Source organism: Danio aesculapii, chromosome 19, assembly GCF_903798145.1.
Source record: "Danio aesculapii chromosome 19, fDanAes4.1, whole genome shotgun sequence".
Classification (NCBI taxonomy): Eukaryota; Metazoa; Chordata; class Actinopteri; order Cypriniformes; family Danionidae; genus Danio; species Danio aesculapii.
The window spans coordinates 19,045,342-19,070,705 of record NC_079453.1 but is presented as its reverse complement, the minus strand read 5'-3'; the positions used below and the strand labels follow the sequence as shown (position 1 = coordinate 19,070,705).

General features: G+C 34.6%; 1 protein-coding gene across 1 annotated transcript in view; it reads right to left on the bottom strand.

Annotated features, from left to right (window-relative positions):
• Window positions 1-25,364, bottom strand: part of hibadha (3-hydroxyisobutyrate dehydrogenase a) — a 50,432-nt gene that overhangs the window by 22,413 nt on the left and 2,655 nt on the right. Inside the window, exons 4-5 of the mRNA XM_056480268.1 lie at window positions 18,697-18,818; window positions 1,806-1,939 (exon numbers count right to left, since the gene is read on the bottom strand). Of these exons, the coding sequence (XP_056336243.1) occupies window positions 1,806-1,939; window positions 18,697-18,818 (256 nt within the window). The remainder of the gene's footprint in view (window positions 1-1,805; window positions 1,940-18,696; window positions 18,819-25,364) is intronic.

The window sequence follows — 25,364 nt, the reverse complement described above, 5'->3', positions numbered from 1 at the left end:
CCAAAAATTCTGGCATTTGTTTTACGCAGTGGATGCCCTTCCAGCCGCAACCCAGCACTGGAAAACACCCATACACTCTCTTATTTACACACAGACTGATACAGTGTGGCCAATTTTGTTTACCCAATTCACCTGTTCCGCATGTCTTTGAACTGTAGGGGAGACTGGAGCACCCAAAGGTAACCCACGCCAACCCTGGGAGAACATGCAAGCTCCACTCAGAAATGCTTCGAACCAGTGACCTTCTTGCTATGAGGTGACAGTGCTAACCGCTGAGCCACAGTACCACCCCTTTTTAAACATAAAACATTTAAATGTTTGTTTAAACTACCTACAAAAGCAACATATTTCCCTGCTGGAAAAAAGAAATCAGCATATGCTGGTAAGGTATATTTTGATGCTGGTTTGCTAGTTTATGTGCTGGTAAGGACCAGCAAATGACCAGCAAAGCAGCAACACTAGCATATGCTGTTTTTTTCAGCAGGGTTAAATTTGCAATTATAATAAATAAGTTTTACTACAAGTAATATTCTGCCAAAAATGTGAGTAGTAACATAACATCATTTTCGCTGCTTCAAAATATTATAGAGGCATGAGTATTACATGAGGAAGACATGAGGAAATCAGAATTTTGATATATGTACAGCAAGGAATTTGCTAAATGTCTTCATGGAACAAGATCTTCTGCTAAATTCAGACTGCATGATTTTAGTACCGATTTTGACTCGCCGACAGGTTTTGAGAAATCGCAGACAAATCCCTGAAATCACAGGCAAATTGGTGCTCGTTCATGCGAGTAACAATCACATAGTGTGAACTGTCAAAGACGTGATCTGAGACAATCGCAGATGAGTCGCCGATGCCCGTGAGATATTTGGCATGCTAAATATCTGGAGCTGTCTGCGATTCAAATCATGCCGTGTGAAATACGTTTTGACTGAAAATAACTTCGGCGATCACCTACAGCCAATGAAAGAGCAGCATCCACTAGTATGGGTATCTAAAAAGTGACAACAGCAGGAGGTTGTGGGAGAAGTGAAAGGTTCATTTCAGTTTCAGTCATTTTCAGTTTATTTGTACCCAAGAAATGGAGGAAAAACTAGTGGAAATTTGGCAGGAGCACTCGTGTCTGTTTGACGTGTAATCGGAGGAATATCACAACCAGAATAAAAAGGAAAAAGGAGAAATTGCTAATTCCCTTCAATCCCAGGTGAGCAAATTCTGTATGTCCATTTTATATCCCATTAAAGTCTTTCTCATTAAGTAGTTATTAAACAAAAGATATACGTGTTTTTGGTTATGAGATGTAGTTTGGACAAAGTTGTCGGCAATTCTTCCTATTGTAAAGTCATGCAGTTTGAAACTCCCTGTTGCCGATCCATCTTGCAGTGTAAACAAAGCAGCGACAAAATTCTAGCCCAGATAGTCTTGCAGTGTGAAAACATCTGTGACACGATTACTTTGAAAATCAAACAGTCTTAACTCGGCATTAATAATCATAATGATTTTTGGCATAAAAGAAAAATCATTTGGACTAATTTAAACTATTTTTGGCTATTGCCAAAATTATACCCATGCAACATAATAGTGGTTTTGTGTATCTGATTTAATCAGATTATGCAGCACATTTCACTGTGAATTATTTTGTGATCCTATCACAAAGGATCAAATACGGCAATATGTTTTTGCATTAAAAAATTGAATTAATAGTTTCTGCATTACTCATTAGATTTTTTTTAACATTCTTAATCATTATTATATTAGATAACACTAAAAGAGATTAAAACTTGTGTTAATATATTTACCTGTCCACTTCCCACGTGGCCACAGTACACTACATTTGCTCCCATACAGGTGAGCAGCTCCTGGGCAGCATTATATTCCTCCTCAACTCCGCCAACCAAGAAAGTGAGTTTAGCCAAACTGGCTGCACCAACACCTAGACAGAACACAGACATGCTTGTAAAAACAAACCAAAAACAAATGCAAAAATCACTAACATACATTGTGTGTATTCACTGCAGAGGTAAAATTATGGCATTTCAAAATAATACAATTTTAATGTGTGCTTGTCAGAGTGTAATTACGAAGTAGCTTTAATTAACAGCATGTACTGTACTTACTTGGGAGTTAGCAAGCGTTTTAGTTTAGTATAAGTACCATGTAATTATGCACAATTAACTGCTATTAATACAGCAAGCACAAAAATATTAAGTGAGTAAAATGTAAATACTTAGTACTGAGAAACACATCATCAAACAATCATGATTTAACCACATGTTAAGAAATATACTAAATTATAAATTGTTAGTTAGTTATAAATTAGATAGATAGATAAGTTATAAATAGATTTAGTACCATGAATTTATTTTAAATTTCCAAATTTGCAACAAAGTAAAGAAAAATATTTACATGTACTCCAAATTACTTGGAAAAAACATGGTTAATGTCTACATTAGATTTGACAATAAAAAGAATCAACTGTAGCATGCTAATTTAACTTAAGCAGGTTAAAATTTAGTCAACACTCAGTGTGTGTGTGTGTGTGTTGCAGCAGAGGAGGGTATTAATAAGCTGTCTGGCACCAGCGGGACAACATTTGAGTGTTTGCCTTTAAAAGCCGATTGTCCAAATCATCCTTCACAACTCTCTAAGGACAACGAGCCATTGTCCTCCTGGCCACAAACATACACTTGCGCACGACAGCTGTGCCTAAAGCGACACTCCTCCCCCTGAATGAACACGCCCCCTGGGGTATGAGTGACAGCTCTAAGGGGTAATTAACTTTACACTTTATCATGTTCAATTAAGTGCCACGCCTTAAAAGGACCAAGCGTGGCCAATCACGTTAAAGCGTGCCATGTTCTACAAGGGAGGGGTGCTTTAAAGCTGCTGACATAGATATGTGTGTCCAGGGATTTGGCCGATTAGAATGCAATTAAAGCAATAAAATTGGCTGAATTTATTTTTAAACACTAAAACCTCATCTGCTGCATTAAAATCCCCAAATAACCACATCAACACACACACACACACGGACAAGATCCAATTTATAATCACACCATGGACATACTGTGATGCAGGACAAAAAAAAGGATGAAGTGCTTTTGAGTTGAGTGGTCTGTTTGTGTTTGTGTCAACACTAATGAATAGGCCGTTTTATACTGAGAAGCTAATAATGCTGAAGTTAATTATTAAAGACCAAGAGAAAAGAGCTGATGCAAGATAGATTGAATGAAACAGAGATAAAGAAAGAGAGAGAGAGAGAAAGAAAAAGAGAGTCTTTATGACTTCCCCTGTATTGATTTTTGTCGTACTTATCCGTCATCAATAATTCTCTCATTAGCTCAGCGCGTCTGTCATTTCCCTTGCGCTAGAAGAGTAAACGTGTGAGTGCTTCTGTGCTTTGTTTATCTATAAACAAGCAATAATATGCAGTCATTGCTTTTTCTAACAATTCGAATTTTATTGAAATTAAACAAGACGGCATTAGCATATTGGCAATGCTAATCATAATATATATATAAAAGTCAATGTGAAATCAATATGCACAAGCATAGGCCAAAACATACAGAAAATATAAACCTCACACTAATTTATTAGGAGGTCAAAATCTTTCTTATTATTCCTATTATTAATCAAGTTTTATGACAGGGCTGTGCGATTAATCAAAATTCGACATTCAGAACCTTTAATCGATCAAATTTTTCCAGGTCAATTTTTTCAATTACTTTTCCTAGTTCTTTTTTGACTGTTCTTTTTAGCTAATGCGCGTTTTAATTTTAGTTGTTCAACGCTGATAAATAATCATTGATAGTAGATGGTGTGCGTTTCTTTCAATTATTTTAAAATCAAGTAATGCACCCTCCAAAAAAATCTCTCACTTGTAATATGTGAGCTTACTTCCTGTACAAAACCTCTCAGTGAACTATGAGGGCAAAAATAAATAAATAAATAAATAAAATAATTGTTCATTAATCGTAATTGAGTTAAAATGTTAAATTAGGTGAGATTTAGATATTAGGACTAATCGCCAAGCCCTAATTTATGAAATACTTTATTACTGCATAGTTAGGTCTAATGTTCTACAAACTAGGGCTGCACAATATTGGAAAAATCTGACATTGAGATATTTTGTTTTGCTGCGATATGAATATAATTGTACCAGATTGAATAGCTCTAAGGGGAGTCACGGTGGCTCAGTCTTTCATTTCAAGTCATTTCGAGTCTGGATCAGTTGGCATTTCTGTGTGGAGTTTGCATGTTCTCTCCGTGTTCGTGTGGGTTTCCTCCGGGTGCTCCGGTTTCCCTCAAAAGTTCAAAGACATGTGATGTAGATGAATTGGGTAAGCTAAATTGTCCGTAGTGTATGTGTGTGAATAAGTGTGTATGGATGTTTCCCAGTGATGGGTTGCAGCTGGAAGGGCATCCGCTGCGTAAAACATGTGCTAATAAATTCATTCCGCTGTGGCGACCCCAGTTTAATAAAGAGACTAAGCCAAAAAGAAAATGAATGAATAGCTCTATTGAGAACGATTTAGTGAATTTCGATCAACTAGGATAATCAAGTCTTTTTCAATGCGTCTGCATAAAATATATAAATGCGGCAGATCAAGAATAAAAGTTAATTAAAGGGTGCTTTATAGTTTTCTGGAGAGTGTAAAAGTAATCAAGTACAGAAATGAAACAATCAAACTAAATAACGTGGTAATCACTGTATAAATAATTTTGAAAAAAATTATATTTAATAATCTTTAAATAAATAATTTAATCCTGCAATGTGACTACTGCGGATACACACATTGCGATATCGATGCTCAAACAATATATTGTTTAGCCCTACTACAAAGTATGTATTTATCAGGCAATGATGGATTCCTATAAGCCATGTAGACATGGGCCGGTATAGGATTCTGACGATATCATAACCTTGGATAAAAATATCACGGTTTCACAGTAGTGTGATCACTGCTCTAAAATATGCTCTTTTTAAATGTCTGGGTTAAAAAAACTAAAACTTATTTCCCCATTGAACACAATATATTTTGTTTTGAGAAACATTTTAAATATTTTGGAGCAGTAAACATGTCAAGCTCAAATATTCAAATGAACCATTGACTTTTCATTGTCTTCATTAGTTTCAAAAACACAGATTTCTTTAAAATTTAAAACAGCATCTTTGGATATTTTTTTTGCTGGAGATACTGTTGTCCTAAAAGAAAATAAATCTTACACATACCTTAGGAACTCTATTATGGCAGTTAATTAATTTTGGCGGTTTTAATACCTTAAGTTTTCCAATCTGCGGTATACCTTGAAAACAGTTATCGCCCCATGCCGAAAGCCATGTGATAAAATAATGTTAACAACAGGAATCTATATTTACTTTTACTGCCTTTGTGTATTTATCTATTCATCCATTACTAAAAATAACAGAATAATTAGCAGGTCACTGATAAATAAACAGAATATGTGATCTAATTCTTATCATTAGGCCCAAACCGAGTCTCTTTCTGTATTGTAGGCACTACTTCTAATGGAAAATTAAACCATGTGTAATTAAACCAACTTGAAAAGCTCTAAATGCTTGGTCAATGAAAACACAAACAACTCAATCAGAAAGAACTAATGTAAAGTAGATTGTAACAACTATAACAGCAAATATATGTGATGAAGAAACCCACATGAAAGTGAATGCTGACGGAGATGTACATAGCTGTTTGTTGTGTCAAGTACCGCAAACTACCTTTTTAGCATTTTAAATATTCAAAATGGCACTTACCATTTTTTAAAACACTGACACATTTCATTAGTTGCACAGTTACATTAAACTACATTTGTGGATATGAGCCTCTTTCTCTTCTGACTTCTGAGTAAGAAAATGGAGGTGTGCAGATATTGTGTGTAAATTAAAACCCCCATGCAAAGCATATTTCTACAAGCTTCTAGAACTGCTGACAGTCATAAAGACTTTAAATGACAGAATTAGGTTTTTCCAGCCCATCAGACGCACACACAAACACTTGTCCTTTTTCCGATCTATTTGCTAGCCTCTTGAGCTGATCAATAACTTTTTCTTTTGACTGTAAAAAGACCAGCATTGATTGCCCACAGACAATGGGGATTCGAAAGTGATTGTCTCTCTAAATGACTGCGCTGGCAGGGCAGTAAAGTGATCTCAAGAGAACATTCTAGGAACTGTTCTTATTGTGTTTCCAATACCAGAAACACTGCTGTAAAAACATTAGGTAAACCTCGATAAAATAGACGGTTTATCAGAGGATGTCAATGATTCATTCCTTTTACAATCAAAGCTATATTTATCCAGATTGGACAATCAGACCAATAAATGCATATAGTATTCCTGGCAGCTCTTCAAACTCAAGAGTTCTGATGAGCCAGTTTAGTTTTTCCAATGATGTGCTCAATGTTTACACAAGATCACTGAGAAAATAAAAATGCTAAATGTTCAGTATAGGGAAAAACCAAAACGAACCAAAATGCCCAACAAAAACGGGCATACAAATGGCTATGCGCAATTAAACAATCTATTAAGGTAAAATTAATAATTATATGTAAATCTTGCTTTAGATTCAGCATATTTTTACACCTTTTTTTTTTCAACTGAGTCAATGAAAACAGTTGCTAATTTTTGTTGTCTCTAAATTCTCACAAAAAGAACAAACAGTAGATGGTTTAAGAAATGAATTGCATATCTTCAGAGATAATTATCTGAGTTTGTGCACAACTTGTGCTAGATTAAATTAAATGTTTGTCTATAGCTTGATTATGAAATTAGGTTATGTATGTGTATTCTGTTAATCAAATTGTATAATCTTTATAATATCATGGGAATAGTGACAACTATACTGCAAAGTTGTGTCATAATATTGCAGTTCCTTTTTTAAATGTTTACCAATAAAACGGTTTTTGTAATTAGTAAGTTTATACTATTCTAACGTAAGTGATTAAAGTTCAATTTAAGTATTTGATGTAAATATAACATATATAATATAACACAGATACAGTTGAGATAACTTAAAAATGACCCTTGAAATTTTTTTTAAACGCTCTGGAAATTCATTTTTAGGAAGGCAAATGTTGGGTTCCTGATGTGTTGGAAAGGTTGAGATGCTTTTATTATCAACAATAATTTAAATTTGAAATCTAATGAAACAAAAGTGGTTGTTTGTAAGGCTTCACAATATTATTACCACTACAAATGAGCTTAAATATTCTCAATAGTCTTATTGTTGAACATTAAACCATTATGCGTTTATTATTAGGGAAACTGTAGAACAGTGGCGACCAAGCATGTTTCTGGAGATCAACCTTCCTGCAGATTTCAGTTGCAACCCATATCAAACACACCTGTCTGTAATTATCAAGTGCTGTTCAGGTCTTAATTAATTGGTTCAGATGTGTTTGATCAGGGTTGAAGCTGAACTTTGCAGGAAGGTCGATCTCCAGGAACAGGGTTAAACACCACTGCTGTAGAAAATCTTTCAAACCTCCCCGTTTTTTTTTACACAAGAGTTGTGTAAAACTTTTAAGTGCTTGTCTGGTGCATGTTGTGATCTCAAAATTTCCTAAGCCACAGAGCAGATGCAGAGGTGAATTTTTGTGAAGCTGTCTTTACTGCAAGTTTGCCCTTTGTAAGACACTGAAAACACCTGATCATGAGTAAAACAATAGTGCTTCACTCTGAAATACATTTATTAAATTACATTTTAATTTAATATTAACCACTACAATTTTAATATTTTCTTAACAGAGAGAAGACTTTTCAACACATTTTAAACATGGCCTTGATAACCAATTTATTTTGTCTTTGCCATGACACTACATAATATTTTATCAATTATTTTGTGAGATACTTATATAAAGTGCAATTTAAATGCTTAATTAGGTTATTAGGTTAACTAGGCAAGTTAGGTTAACTAGGCAATTCATTGGATAACAGTGGTTTGTTCTGTAGCCAATCGGAAAAAAGAAATCTTCAGAGTGATAAGAAAATTTACATTTCAGTCAAACCAACAAAAATATACAGGAGAAAAAATATAAAAAGAAATACTGTGGAAAATCCCTGCTCTATTAATCATCCCTTGGGAAATGTTTGAAAAATAATTTCACAGGACAGCTAATAATTTTGTTACATATTTAAAGGGATACTTCAGCCAATCATAAAAATTAAGTGGTTATAAACATTTGAGCTTCTTTCTTCTGTTAAATATAAAGGAAGATATTTTGAAGAAAACTTAAATTTCATAAAGTGTTGATCTACTGGGATTTTACTGCACAACCATCTCTAGGCTTTACAGAGAATGGTCAGAAAAAGAGAAAATATCCAGTGAGCAGCAGTTCTGTGGGCACAAATGCCTTGTTGATGCCAAAGGTCAGAGGAGAATGACCAGACTGGTTCAAGCTGATAGAAAGACAATAGTAACTCAAATAACCACTCGTTACAACAGAGATATGCAGAAGACACAACATGTCTCTGAACATATCTCTGAACACACAGCATGTCAAACCTTGAGGCAGATAGGCTACAGAAACAGAAGACCACACAGAGTGCCACTTCTGTCAGCTAAGAACAGAAAACTTGGGCTACAATTCACACAGGCTCACCAAATTTAGACAATAGAAGATTGGAAAAATGCTGCCTGGTCTGAGGAGTCTCGATTTCTGCTGCGACATTTGGATGGTAGGATCAGAATTTGGTGTCAACAACATGAAAACATGAATCCATCCTGCCTTGTATCAATGGTTGAGACTGGTGGTGGTGTAATGGTGTGGGGAATATTTTCTTGGCACACTTTGGGACCAATTGAGCATTGTGTCAACGCCTGCCAACCTGAGTATTGTTGCTGACCATGTCCATCCCTTTATGGCCACAGTGTACCCATCTTCTGATGGCTACTTTCAGCAAGATAATGCACCATGTCATAAAGCACTAATCATCTCAGACTGGTTTTTTGAACAGGACAATGATTTTGCTGTACTTAAATGGCCTCTACAGTCACCAGATCTCAATCCAATAGAGCACCTTTAGGATGTGGTGGAATGGGAGATTTGCATCATGGATGTGCAGCCAACAAATCTGCAGCAACTGCTTGATGCTATCATGTCAATATGGACCAAAATCTCAGAGGAATATTTCCAGCACCTTGTTGAATCTATGCCACGAAGGATTAAGGCAGTTCTGAAGGTAAAAGGGGGTCCAACCCGGTACTTGTAAGGTGTACCAAGTAGTACACCTAAAAAAATAAAAGTCAAATCAATTGAACTTGCTTTAGTGAACAAAAAAAGTCACATGTATTTTCAGGGGGATTTTTGGGTGAACTTTCCCTTTAAGAATCTTTTTTCGTGTATGTTTTGGCTTTGAGGGAGTGGGAACGTTCTTACTAGCGTAACAGGAACAAACATATTTACTAGCTTCATGTGGCTAAACCTTATAATTACAACCAAGAGGAGATATTTTCTCAGACAAATTAAAACACCAAGCAAACTTAATACACTTCTTTTTGTATATAAAAAACACACACACATGAGAACTTCACACAGATTAATAGTTTCTATGCCAGCAGCCCTAATGTGGCATGCTGACAGGTTCAAAAGAGTTTACAAGCCACCACACGGCACACACAAACGCAAAATTTCACACGCTCACAAGAGAGTCTTGTGTGTATGGTGGGAGCTGTTGAATTATCTTCATCATTCAGATAAGCAGGACTTTAATCACCACCATCATCACCCTCAACCTTTGCATGCAACCACACAGTCCCTTTGAGTGTGGACACCAAGTAAAGAATGATCTGGAATCAATGATCCTCCAGACCAAGGGCCATCAGTAAATCGGTGTGTGTAAGGATGCTGATTAGTGGCCTTTCACACATGCACACGTTCCTCTAATAGTACCATCATCAGCGTTTTAAAAAATATCCATAATTCCGGACTTAAAAGCTGCTTAACAACACTCATGATGGGTACACACAATTACACACACACACACACACACACACACACACACACACACACACACACACATACACATACACTTTTTATGATCCACAGTGCTTGTTTGAAGCGAGAAAAGGGGGGTTTTTGAATGACAGATCCTCGACAGGGGGCATAAGTGCATACCAGATGACACTCTGAAATGATAGACAGCTTTTCATTCACTTCTTAGTGCAGTAATCATGTACACATCAGACTGTGCAGACATGAAAAGACAGCTTTAAGGGCTTCGTTCACATCAGATAGAAAATTCTGCCATCATGTTAAGCAACCCACACAAGATTTTCATAAAATCACTCAGTTTAACCCTAGTCTTCTCAATAAAACACAATTTGAATTTGGGCTTTTAAGCGTTACATTGGTCGGTGAACTATAATCAAGCAAGAATAAATCTCATTGGTCTTCTTGTGTCAAGGATCCATGCTTGAGCTGTGACCAAATTTAAACTTGAAGTTCACCCAAAAATGAGAGTCACTTACTCATCCTCCACTTGTTCCAAACCTGTTTGAGTTTCTTTGTTTAGCTGAATAAAAAGTAAGATACACTGAAGAATGTTTGAAAAATCCTGTTTTACTTGTGTTCAAAAGAAATAGAAATCATTTTTAAAACCCCTTAAGTGTGAGTAAATGTGTGGACATTTTAATTTTTGGGTGACCATTCCCTTAAAAGGGTCATAATAGCTTATAAGTCAATGCCGAAACTATCATCTCTCTTCAAAGGACTTGAATTAAACCAGGCAAACCATATTTTGTTCTTATTTTCCGTGAGAATGATTGGAAGCACAGATGTTCTGGGTGAACAGACTTTCAATGGAAAAGCTGAAAGGGCTCAGATTTGAATAAAACATTTTGATTTGATGAAGATTTTTCTAATAGATTTGGACTAGAATGAGGGTGAGTAAATGATGACAGAATATTCATTTCGTCATTATTCAAGGTATAAAAACAAATAAGCATTACACTGATCAGTGAACTATTATCAAGCAAGAATAAATCTCATTGGTCTTCTTGTGTCAAGGATCCATGCTTGAGCTGTGACCAAATTTAAACTTGAAGTTCACCCAAAAATGAAATGGTCTTTTTCCTCATCCTCCACTTGTTCCAAACGTGTTTGAGTTTCTTTGTTTGGCTGAATACAAAGAAAGTTACACTGAAGAATGTTTGGAAAATCCTGTTTTACTTGTGTTCAAAAGAAAAAAAAAGTGTGAGTAAATGTGAGGGCATTTTAATTTCTGGGTGACAGTTCCCTTAAAATGTTCATAATAGCTTATAAGTCAATGATGAAACTATCATCTCTCTTCAAACGAATTCAATTAAACCATGCAAATCATATTTTGCTGTTATTTTCTGGAAAAACTGATTTGAAGCACAGATGTTCTAAGTGAACAAACCTTCAAAATAAATCATAACATTGCCTACACAATAGGCATGGGCCGATATAAGATTCTGACGGTATGATGACCTTGGATAAAAATATCACGGTATCACGGTATTATGATTACTGCTCTAAAATATACTCTTTTTAAATGTCTGGTTAAAAAACAACAACTTTTTCCCTTTTTGAACACAATATATTGTATTTTGAGAAACACTTAAAATATTTTGTAAGAGTAAACATGTCAGACTAAATGAATTATTGACTTCTGCTTTCTTCATTTGTTTCAAAAACTGATTTTTTTACAATTTAAAACAGCATCTTTAGATATATTTTTTGCTGGAGATACTGTTGTCCTAAAAAAACGAAAAAAAAAAAAAAAAAAAAAAAAAAAAAAACGTCAATAAAAAATTTTACACATACCTTAGGAACGGTATTACAGAAAATTGACGGGTTTAAAACCTTGACTTTTCCAAACCGAGGTATACCTTGAAAACGGTTATCGTCCCATGCCTACTACACAACCTGAAAAAACGCAGCATATTAATGTACAGCAATATATAACAAACCTTGGCTGCATAATTGCTTGTATTTAACATACATGTATCTAAGACTAAGCAACACACACACACACACACATACATACACACACTGCTATAAAAGTCCCAGTTAGACAGCTGCTATGGGTCTGTTTCCATCTGGAGTTCAGGACAGACAGCGTCCACCCCCTTCACACACATCTCCCAGTCCCTGGCCTTCCCAGCGAGGATCTTGTTATGCTAATTCCTCTGTCACTCACCTATCTATCAGCCAGTCTCCTCCTCCCCCTTCTGCTCCGGCCGACAGAGGGCAGAGATATTAATGAGCACGCTCACGCCGTCCAAAAACAGCACAGGCAAAGCTGATCTACATTAAGACAGATCTGGGGTTCCACCTCTCCATGAGTTATCTTGTTTCTGGTCAATCTAAAAAACAGATTTTCTATTGTGAAGCGGGATCAGCTGTCCCATCAGGATAGCAACGCTATAGTTATGGGAATAATGTTAATGCAGTTAGCGTAACAGACTTCATTAACACTGCAGTTATGAAACATTAAAACTCATCATACTTGCAGATCCATACTGAAACTATATATATGTAGTATGGTTGTCGCAATAGCATTAATTAATCTTACGATACTATACTAGCTGAACTATCACGATACCAAGTAGTATATTGTAGCGATATTGTAATTCAAATTATAAAGAAAATTGTCAGAAATACTTTATTTTATTTAATGTTATAATAGGCCTACTTTAATGTAATTCATAATTCCCTTAAGACAAAAAAAGTAATATTCGCACCTCACTTCACCTAAAATTTATTCATTCTTTTTGTTTATTTTGTAGATAACTGACCAACAAAAAATACATTAAATAAAGATACAAATTATACCGAATAAAATTTGTTACAAAAAGAGTTATCAAACAAAGTTAGGCTATTTGAACTGCTCAAAAATTGTTTCAATGTTTCCTGTTGTTATTTTGGGTTTTTCATCTATTTTTTTTTCTGTCTTAGCAGATAACGATCCAAAGCAATTAAAAATTTCACTTTGTGAGTCATTCTTTTAAAGAGATTGTCGCGGTTGTTGTAGCTTCTAAATCATATTAACAGGAACAGAAATTAACCGATTCAGATATGCGTTAGAACTGAAGCATTAGGAAATATGCAATAGGCTACAATAAATGGTGCAAATTCTACACAGTTTTGCAACCTTACAGGGCTCCACAGACTATTAAAATAAAATGGTCTATTATTGCACAAACGTGTTAGCATTTCAGTTGCTTTTCTATGTGCAACAATATCTATTGTTGATAAACCATTAATTACAATGCTACTGTTTATAAACTACAGTGGAACCGCCAGTATTTTGGACCCATAGTATGGCGATACTACCATAGTATCGGTAAACGGTGCAACCCTAATATGGAGTTTATATAGGAATTCACAATTTCAGTTGTGTTTGTTGAAAACATGAGTTGCTTTTATAGATTTAACATTAAATTTGTATTTATTTATTTGACATGGACATCACAATTACACTGGACAACCAAATGCATTTGTTTAAGTGTTTTTGCAGACTTGCTAATTCTCAACACCTGTCCACCAGATACAGAAACAGATACATATACACAACACTATAATTCTTTACATAAATACTTTACATTCTTCGACAACACAATACTGTTTCAGTTTAGAAGACTTAAGAAATAGACATTTGGTGGAATAAGTAAAGAAATTAGTTATTCTGACTAACATTAATTTTCAAAATTCCATTAAAAAATGCTGTAAATCTGTACTGACAAGATTTTTGTGACGTGCCATCAGAACTTTACAGAATGAAACAATATTAACATTTTACACAAACCCAAATCTAATAAATACGATTAATCTATACAAACTGAAATTTTTTAAGTGGTCTCTTAAATGACTTAATTCCTTCCATTTCTTTATCTATATATTTTTATATGTAAATATAAAATTTTTGCCGGTTTTTCTTTTTATTATTGTAATAATAATGCAATTTTAAAAAAGCACAATTCATTTATGTTGTCCCAACACAAATCGATTAAGCTAACATAACAAATTTAAGTAGCTTGAACATAAAACAATTAAGTTTCCCCAAAAAGTTTTCACGAATGTGTTGTTTCAGCTCCTTTTTAAATAAGTAGCTTGAACAAGCAGCAAAAATAGTTTGAGTGTGACAGAAAAAAAAAATTCTTGTAACGTCTTAACGTCATAAAACAACACTAAAATAATAATTTAAGTTCAGAAGACTTTCAACATTTGAAGTCAACATTTGGTGGAATAAGTAGTGTTATTCTGACTAACATGCACTTTCATGCAGAATTCCATTGAAAAATGCTGTAAATCTATACTGACAATATTTTTATGTGAATTTTGAAAGAAGTGCCATCAGAACTTTACAGAATAAAACAAATGTTAACATTTGACACAAACCAAAACTTAATAAATATGATAAATCAAGACAAACTGAGAATATTAGGTGGTCTCTTTATTGAATTCTCTCTTAAATGACTTAATTCTTTCCATCCATTTATGTATACAATTTTATATTTAAATATGACATTTTTGCCAGTATTTCTTCTTATTACTATTGTAATAATAATGCAATTTTATAAAAGCACAATTCATTAATGTTGTCCCAACAGAAACCAATTAAGCTAACATAACAAATTTAAGTAGCTTGAACATAAACCAATTAAGTTTTCCCAAAACATATCCAAAATTGTGTTGCTTCAGCTAATTTTAAATAAGTAGTTTGAACAAGCAGCAAAAATAGTTGGCGTGACGAAAAAAAAAATTCTTGCAACGTCTTATACATAACTAATAACATTAAAATAATAGTTTAAATCAGACCAATTTTCCATAATACATCATACTTGCATTATTATTTGAATATTATAATTTAATTAAGGTTTAATTGTTAAGACTGGTCAGATTTATAAAACAAAAGTAAATATTGCCATCTGTTTGATCATGTGAGGGCCTTGACTTATTAACATTTCATTTGAAACTTCAAATGCATTTTGAAAGGACCGTCTGAAAGCCCGAGACTGTCATTTTCCCCTTTATTAGGGCTGATCTACATATGGGCCTGATGGGTGAAGGCTGTTCCACCGAGACGGCTCATGCATCCAGGCTGTTAGATCAGATAATAAATGACAGGAGAGAAAAAAAGAAGATCATCTCACACATTCAGAAACAGCCTAAACTTGAGCCAGGGAAAAACAAAAGGGGAGTTTGACTGTTAAGGGAGAATATGGCAAGTGACCACGTTAAACAAATGTACATTATGACTTACGTACGTTACTAAATACCACACTGACTTGAGGTTAAGACACAGTGAGAGCAAAACACCAACACGGCTCTACAAAACGCAAACGAAACCAGATTTAATCCAGTCCCACCACACACAAAACTGAGACACAAAACGCTTCTGAGAGCTGAAGTTTTCCCACCGTGGGCTTCATAGTGAGAGTGAGCGACAGTGTGGCCGCAATCTCAGCAAAAACCAAGGAATGTGGGTAATTACTGTTAACTGGCTGAGCACTTGTTAGACGCAGCAATGGCCACACACCCCACGTTTCAGAGTGTGTGACGTTAACCGAGGGTTTGTTGTGGGTCCAATTCTGCAACAGCAGACAGTGAGGTTTGTGCCTTTCAGTTTATTACAAATCTAAGCAAAAGAGGACAAAGAGAGAGAGAGCTGTTCGTCATTTTATGAGTGTATTATTTGAGAAACGCAGACTGATGTGCCAAACCTTAGTGACGCACAGAGAGAAGAACACAAAACCGAGAGAATAAAATTATAACAAAAGAAAATCAGCTTTAAAAAATACTAAATGATCTCACACACACATGCAAATTCTCCTTTCCACAACACAGAGATTGTATGGGAGGAAAGGCCATGGGAGACTGTTTAGAAAGGGATGCAATGGCGTCATGATGGCTGGAGTGCCACCTTCTGGACACTGTTTATATAAGAACTGGTGCTCGTGGTTCATAAAATGGTCTGTCAAGTGAAGAGGTTGATCATTTGGCTTATGAAAATTTGCTATCCCTAGTTACTGATACAAATGAATGAAATTTGAAAGAATTGGTCTCTGACCTTTATAGAATAAAACCAATACTAGCATTTTACTCAAACTCACACATGAAGCAAAGAATTTTCAAGTGGTCTTAATTTTTTTCAGAGCTATACACCTTCTCTTGATGTTCAGGTTATAATCTACTGTTTATGAGTACTGTGTATGCATTTACTGAATGCAGCATACATCACTAGTGTTGTTTATACTAGTGTAGTATTTTTGATATGACAAAACTTTAATAAGCTCTATCAAATACATTTGATCTAATTTAGGCTTTTTTGCTTTCAGACACTTACAAAACCTTTGCCTAAAATAATTATTTCATTAAATTGAGAAATATTCAACAGGTTTCTTGGTAATTGTTGTACAAATTACAATAAGTATTAACAAAATGATCTAAATAAATTAATATTGACAGGAAAAACTAGGGATGACTAGACAAAGTTGTATTGATCACTTTTATATCTCTTTTAGTCAGTTTTAAAAATCCATCTCAGTATACTTTAAAGAATGACCAGGATATTCTTTATTCAAGTGTTTGGATTAACCTTTTTCTGTCTGGGTAAATATATGTCTCAAAAAAATTTTGTAAATATTTTTACATTATGATATATTACTTTATATTTGAAGTCATAAAAGTTTAATTTTTACATTTCTAAACATAATAGTTTTTATAACTCATTTCTATTAACTGATTTATTTTATCTTTGCCATGATGACAGCAAATAGTATTTTACTAGATATTTTTTCAAGACATTTCTATACAGCTTAAAGTGACAAATAATTTTGACCTTAATATGGTTATTAAAAATTAAAAACTGTTTTTATTCTAAGCAAAATAAAACAAATAAGACTTTCTCCAGAAAAAAAAAAATATTATCAGACATACTGTGAAAATTTCCTTGCTCTGTTAATCATCTTTTTTCATCATAATTTTTTTTTCAGTGGTGTGAAAAAGTGTTTGCCCTTAATGATTTCTCTTTTTTGAATGTTTGTCACATTTTAATGTTTTAGCTGATCAAAGGCCCATCTAAGTTTTGCCAGAAACTCTTGGTGATTCCCAAGAAAATACTTTGTGCACTGACGAGATAACTTTTTGTAAGGTGTGTGTCCCATTATGTGTGGTGTATGTCATAAATGAGTCATACATGCAAGTCACTGCCCAGGATACCGAACCATTCTGGAGGACCATGTGAGCCCAATGTTTCAAACATTGTATCATGGAACATTGAAGGCGGTGCTGTGTATCAGGATGATAATGCACCAAAACACACAGCAAGACTGGTGACAGAGTGATTTGATGAACATGGTCTTTCCCAATTTCTGTTTATCGAAGAGAAGATTTTTTTCAACACATTTCTAAACACAATAGTTTTAATAACATTTCTAATAACTGATTTGTTTTATCTTTGCCATGATGACAGTAAATAATATTTTACTAGATATTTTTCAAGACACTTCTATACAGCTTAAAGTGACATTTAAAGGCTTAACTAGGTTAATTAGGTTAACTAGGCAGGTTACTGTAATTAGGCAATTATTGTATAACGATGGTTTGTTCTGTAGACTATCGGAAAAAAATTTGCTTAATGGGGCTAATAATTTTGACCTTAAAATGGTTCATAAAAAATTAAAAACTGCTTTTATTCCAGCCAAAATAAAACAAATAAGATTTTCTCCAGAAGAAAAAATATTATCAGACATTAAAAAGGCAAATTAATCAAACTGGCCAGGACAAAATTGAAGGGTACCAACAATTTTGTGCACATCTGTATATTTGTCAACATTCTGTGCTATATATCCCACAAAAGATGCTTTAAGTAAGGACAGAAAACGTAACCACTAAGTTGCTATAAGAAAGGATTAGATCACAGCCTAGTCCAAGAGCTTGGACACCTCCACCCATTCACCTTTTATAGTCTAGTCCATGCACACACAGGCTCTTTAAAATCCTGTCTGCAGTACAGACGCCAGTCAGTAAACATACATCCAGCAAACATTTAATGCCTGAGGAGTTTCCCCACTCACACAAGTTGTGCATCTTAAAAATGTGCTTGTCCAGGGCAGTTTCTCAGCTCTTTATGGCCTTTTATCTACATGAAAGGCCCTAGCTCTGGAAAAGACAACATTACGGCTCCATCAAAGTGAAAGCTACTGACAGTGCCGTCCTCCATAACGGCTCAGGCCATTAAAGGCCCTGTCACAGAGCTTTGCCAGAGAATCTGCATAATAGAATTTTTTTCTGGAAAACAACGTGCAATAACTTTAAAAGAAATGATTGAGAAATACTGACACCAATGTAAACAATCACAAACATATATTCAAACAGAAATGTCCATTAAAATAAAAAAATGTTTATTCTTTCTAACCACTCTTTGCGTACACTTAAATATAGCAATAAGCTTCTAGAGAAATAGGAAATAAACAAAAACATCTAATGATGTCATTTAACTGATGAACTGAGAAACATTAAGCAGGTTTACCACAATAAAAAAGCCAGAGAAAGAATACAGTTCAGTCGTTAAATTACCCTGTAATTGTATCTCCAAAGTGAGCACTTGCAATAAATCTAAACAATGAGTTCTTGTCAAACATATGAGTGAATAATATGTTGATGTTAATAAGAGGTTGTTTCGAAGGCTAGTCATCATACCTCCTGACACCGGCGCATCCATGAACACTGCACCCATCTTCTCAGCAGCGACTGCCATCTCCTTAGACACTGCAGGGTCGATGGTGCTGGAGTCGATGAGAAGGGTGCCTTTTTTTACCTTCCTTAAGGCGGAGGCAAAATCAAAAAGAAGAATGTTAAATATTAATGGAAAGACAAGTACCTACAGAATGTTTAAATGAAACTAACCAGTAGTGAAATCTAAATTAGATATTTCACCTTAAGAAATTTTTTTATTGCTCAGATTGGAATAAATCAATTATTACATTAAGTTTATAACGGTCTCTAATCATTAATATAGGGATTTACAAATATTTGTAATTTAAAATTATTACTTGGTAAGTACCTCTGAAACTTTATTTTAATTATTCAATAATTTATCAAAGTGAGACACTGATGATTCAATTTAGAGTTATCCACAGACTTCATTATTTAAAAGTAAAATTACATAAGATTTTTCCAAATGTATCATTGCATATTATATGTAAAAACTTTGAAGGTACATTTACTCACTCATTCTGGTCATGTCATAAAATTAGTTCATTTTAGCAGAACGTTTTAATTTAATATCTGAATTATATAGGATTGATCTGTCACCAGAGCCAAAATTGGGCATTTTTGGAGACACCTCAGAAATAGGTGATAAATATACATCACGGGCAGTATCTTTGTGTATGATATTAGCAAAGAAAATAATTTTACAAAATTGGAAGTCAGATTACGTGCCTGTCTTTGAAACCTGGATTAGGAGCTTAAATTATGTGTTGCCCATGGAAGAAATGTGATATTGGATGGCAAACAAACAAAAGTTTTTTTTTTTTAAATTTGGAACCCAATTATGTTTTATATCAGTAATGTTGACTTGTAACTCATTATAGGTGGGATTTGTTTGGCATTTGTCAGGTTGTGGAGCCTACAAATTTCTCTGTAAATGATACATTTTTTATATTTAATTCCTATTTTATCTCTTATGCTTGCTGAATGATATTGTATTATGTTGTGTATTGTATTACTGTCTGTGTATTGTGAAATGGCCTTTTTTCTGTTTATGTTATTGTTTATTTTCTTATGCTTCAATATTTTAATACATTTAAATGTTTACTGTTTTGTTACAGAATGTTTTCTGATGTTGGTTGTCACAAGGCATGCAGGTAAAGAAAAAAAATATTTTAAAATGGCTATACACAAATTAGACAATGGATATATACTGTATATTTTTTTACTAGTGAGCGTTTGACAGTTTAGTTTATTTAAGGGCTTGCTTGAGCTCACTTTATTAAAAAAAACTCAAGTTAAATCAAGTAAACAGTGACATATTACGTCCCAAAGAATTGTTCATACAGTGGCCTAAAACCAACAGGAACTTAAAGGGAAAGTTTACCCAAAAATCTGCATTTACTCATTATTTACTTACGCTTAGTAATTCCAAACATTCGAGTTCCCTTTTTTCTATTGAACACAATGTAAGATATTTGGAAACCTGTACACATTGACTTATTAGGAAAAATAAATACTATAGAGGTCGTATAAACATAAACAATTCTTTTCTCAAAAAAAGGTTGAGTAAATTCTGACAATTGTGCATTTTGGGTGAACTATCCCTTTAACAAGCTGTTGAGTTGGGGAAAATACTAAAATTTATGTTTGCATGAATCAGGTTGACAGCATCACATGAGATTATAGGATGTCAGTGAGAGAAATGATGAACCAACAAAGTATTGATTTTTGGTTGATTGTTGTAATCCATTACATAATGTATCTTTCCATCAAATGTCATTAGGCAGTTCTGACACAGTTTAACTGCAAAGACCTGAGTTCTTGTCATATTTAGTGCCATTATTTTATTTATAGCTTTTGAAGGTGTCTGAATAAATTATCCTGAATTTTTTAAATAATTTTGTTTTTGGGACATCTGCCTTTACATCCACATAAACTTTAATCCCAAACCCATCTTAATCTTAATCCATAGGGTTTAATATGGAGTTGGTGTTTCTACTAGAAGTGTGTTTATAGAAATTTTGTGCATTTGTGAGGTCCTGACCATTGGTGTTGGACAAGAAGGTCTGGAAGAAAGGTGATTTAAGTGGCTTTGAACGTGGCATGGTTGTTGGTGCCAGACAAGCTGGTCTGAGTATTTCAGAAACTACTGATCTGCTGGGATTTTCACGCACAACCATCTCTAAGGTTTACCGAGAATGGTCCGAAAAAGAGAAAATATCCAGTGAGCCGCAGTTCTGTGGGCGCAAATGGCTTGATGATGCCAGAGGTCAGAGGAAAATGGCCAGACTGATTTAAGCTGATAGAAAGACAACAGTAACTCAATTAGCTACTCGTTACAACCAAGGTATGCAGAAGACAAAGACAAAACACAAAACACTTTTAACCTTGAGGCGGATAGGCTGCAGCAGCAAAAGACCACACAGGGTGCCACTCCTGTCAGCTACTGTCAGCTAAGAACAGGAAATTGAGGCTACAATTCACACAGGTTCACTAAAATTGGACAATAGAAGATTGGAAACATGTTGCCTGGTCTGATGGGTCTCAATTTTTGTTGCGACATTCGGTCGTAATTATTTGGGGGATATTTTCCTGGCGCACTTTGAGCCCATTAGTGCCAACTGAGCATCGTGTCCACACCACAGCCTACCTGACTATTGTTGCTGACCATGTCCATCCCTTTATGACCAGTGTTCTCATCTTTTGATGGCTACTTCCAAAAAGATATTGCAGCATGTCATAAACCGCGAATCATCTCAGACTGGCTTCTTGAACATGACAATGAGTTTACTGTACTCAAATGGCCTCTACAGTAACCAGATCTCAATCCAATAGAGCACCTTTGGGATGTGGTGGAACAGGAAATTCGCATCATGGATGTGCAGCCAACAAATCTGCAGCAACTGCGTGATGCTATCATGTCAATATGGACCAAAATCTCTGGGGAATATTTCCAGTACCTTGTTGAATCTATGTCACGAAGGATTAAGGCAGTTCTGAAGGCAAAACGGGGTCCAACACGGTACTAGTAAGGTGTACCTAATAAAGTGGCCAGTGAGTGAATAAGCACAGTGCAACAGCAAATAGTATTGCTGTAGAGCAGCAGATCAAAATCACACAGAATCACACATGAATGCCAAAAAAAATAAATAAATAAAAACATAAACCCACATCAACTGCCTTTACCTGACTTCACAAATGAAATATAAAAAGTATACCACAAATCACTTTATTTCTTGCAAACACTGATGTAATCACAAGACTGTTTTCATATCTATTAGTACTGTTTTTAATCTATCGTTTCAATGGATTTGTTTGCTAGATTACTGAAAACCTTCTTAAGGATTAGCTGATCTGATCTTAATCAATATAAATTTATCTTTGATAGTTTTCAACCTACCAGGGTTAAAATTACACTTCAACAGGTGCTCAGTGTGATGAACTCTTAAGACTATTGAGATCATCTAACTGTGGCATAAACTACATCATTTAATTTTGTGTTTTTTAGCACATCATTTGTTTTATTGTTAAAATGATTAAATTGTAGCATTAACAAATTTGAAATAATCACATCTAGAAAAATTGAGAGCGCTATAAACCAACATATTTAGACAGCAGTGAATACACCAGTATTCCTAAAGCAAAGTTATAAACATTCTGTAACATAGTATTACAGTAATATTTTACAGTGCTGTATGACAGTTTATACGTCTCTCCTCCTGTAAACCCCCACAGACTAGATTTTTCCAGTTTAAGGTAGATTTAAAAGAATTACTAGATTAAAAGAATTACTGTACTAATCATATAGTCGGGGGAAACTCTTTAATCTTAAGGATTATTACAAATCTTTATAAATGACGCAGACAACTGCTGTGCAAAGAAGAAATATATATATCATTGTCATTTGGAAATTTGGAAACTACTTCTTTCAAGCTGTTAAACATATACCATCCAGATGACCCAAGGAACAGTATTTAAAGTGATAATAATGATAAAACTTGTAGTGAGTAAATAATTTGGCAGCTTTTTTCTAAACATAATACCTGAACAGAGAAATTAATCTCTTATATCCTGCATGTTCTAAGCGGTGATGATAAATCATCAGGTATTTTTCCCCCTGACGAAGCAGATTTTTTTTCAATAAAACTACAATAACTCTAAAAATATAAATAATAATAATTATAGGTTAACCACACATATAGCAAATTATCATCATATTGAAATGTAATTAAGCTGTTATATAAACTGTAAAAACACTATAGCACGAATACAACAAGTATAAATACAAATGCAATAACCTAATAACAATTAATGTAATTATATTAAATTAAACTGTAAAAAGTTATACGTACATTTTCATTTAAATAAATTGAGTGAACCCACTGCCTTAAATGCAACAAGTTGACTTTACATTAAAAAGCAAGTAAACCTGTTTTAATTAGGCTTAAGCCTATGTTATGCATTGTTGGCTTAACTTAATTTTTTGACTAATGCACATACACTATCTAACAAACGTCTTGTCGCCTATCTAAGTTTTAGAAACAGCAAATAATAACTTGACTTTTAATTGATCATTTGGTTTCAGAAGTGGCTTATATGAAAGCCAAAGGCCTCTAGATTACGCTTATTTTACCAAAATAAAATATGATCATGTCTTGATTTTTTATTATTTAATTAGGACAGTAAGGTCTGACTTTGCTTAGACATAAGTCTTGTCACTTAACAGAAATAATGTATAGTATAGAATATAAAGTCATGGTACAGTGAAAAAATGATATTTAATATTGTGCATGACTCCTATGAGCTTGGAGGACTGCATCCATTCATCTCTGCAATGACTCAAGTAACTTATTAATAAAGTCATCTGGAATGGCAAAGAAAGCGGTCTTGCAGGACTCCCAGAGTTCATAAAGATTCTTTGGATTCATCTTCAATACCTTCTTCATCTTACTCCAGACATGCTGAATAATGTTAATTTCTGGTGACTGGACTGGCCAATCCTGGGGCACCTTGACCTTCTTTGCTTTCAGGAACTTTGATGTGGAGGCTGAAGTATGAGAGGGAGCGCTATCCTGCTGAAGAATTTGCCCGTTCCTGTGGTTTGCATGGGCAGCACAAATGTCTTGATACCTCAGGCTGTTGATGTTGCCATCCACTTTGCAGATCTCTCGCATGCCCCCATACTGAATGTAACCCCAAACCACAACTTTTCTTTTACCAAACTTGACTTATTTCTGTGAGAATCTTGGGTCCATGCGGGTTCCAATAGGTCTTCTGCAGTATTTGTGATGATTGGGATGCAGTTCAACAGATGATTCATCTGAAAAATCTACCTTCTGCCACTTTTCCAAATGATCAACTAGAAGTCAAGTTATTATTTGTTGCTCTTACAACTGGGATCGACAACAAGACATTTGTCAGGTAGTTTAGCATTTTTACTTAATATTTCAAAGAGCCCATATTATACATGAAATAGGGTCATATTTAGGTTGTACGGGTCTCCAACAACAGTCTAATATGCATGCAAGGTCAAAAAACACTTTTATGGTCTTACAATCTGCATTTAGTTTTACCTAATTATCCCAGCGACTCCCATATGAATCGTTCAGCGATTAATTTGTTCCCAAACCCCTCAACAGCGCGAAGCTAATTTGCGCTGATTGGACCGATGACAGCCTGCTGCGATTGGTCGACAACACTGACAGGCTTCAGCACGAGACAGAGTGAAATGCCCAGCAGATAATCAACAATATAAAAGTAGTCACAGTGCATACCCGCTTCATAGTGGATTTTGGCTGCCAGTGGGTGAATGTAAAAACAGACGATGGACTAGAAAATACCGACGACTAACTATTTTATCAAGCAAAAATCCAAGAACTGGCGAGGAGATCTCCTAGCCCATCACAGTCTACTTGCTCTTTTCACACACACGCACGCACGCACGCACACAGGGCCGGCGCGTCCGTAGCGACGTCGGCGACACCTCCCTCACCACCCACATCCTCAGTTATATCCGCGAATAATAATTACAGATTTAAGCCTTAGCTGGACATTTCACTTCACTTAGAGCTGTGTGACACACTATATGGAAGAGCATTTTCAAAAACCTATAATATGGGTTTTTTAAGGCAACTGGTTCGCTAATTTTTTAAGTCAACTAATCTTTTTACAGTGAAATCTTTTATCACATTACATATACATCTACATTAATAATATGATAAAATCCATATGTATATCTCCCAAATATGATGGTGTAGTTTACTACCATAAATCCAATCCAACCTCTAACTGGATCATTCATGGCACAGTGTTTCTCTTGTTTGTCAAAGCCATTGTAAACCTCAATGCTTTTCATCAGGGTTTAAAGTAAATCACAAAGACATTTATGTTCTTTGCAATATTCTATTTAGAACTGGTCTTTTGATTGATTCAAGACCTTTCCACATGTAAACAAGTCACTGCTGTTGAGCAGTCCATGTGGTCCACACAAGCAGCACTATTTAGTTCCACTTTGAAGCATAAGCATTATATGAAACATCTATCGAACACGTGTCTTGTTGAGGGTAAATTATATTGAAATAATTATACACTGTGTAAACGCAATTTTTGAAAACTTAAAAATTCAACCATTTCCTCAATCTGGTGAAATTCAG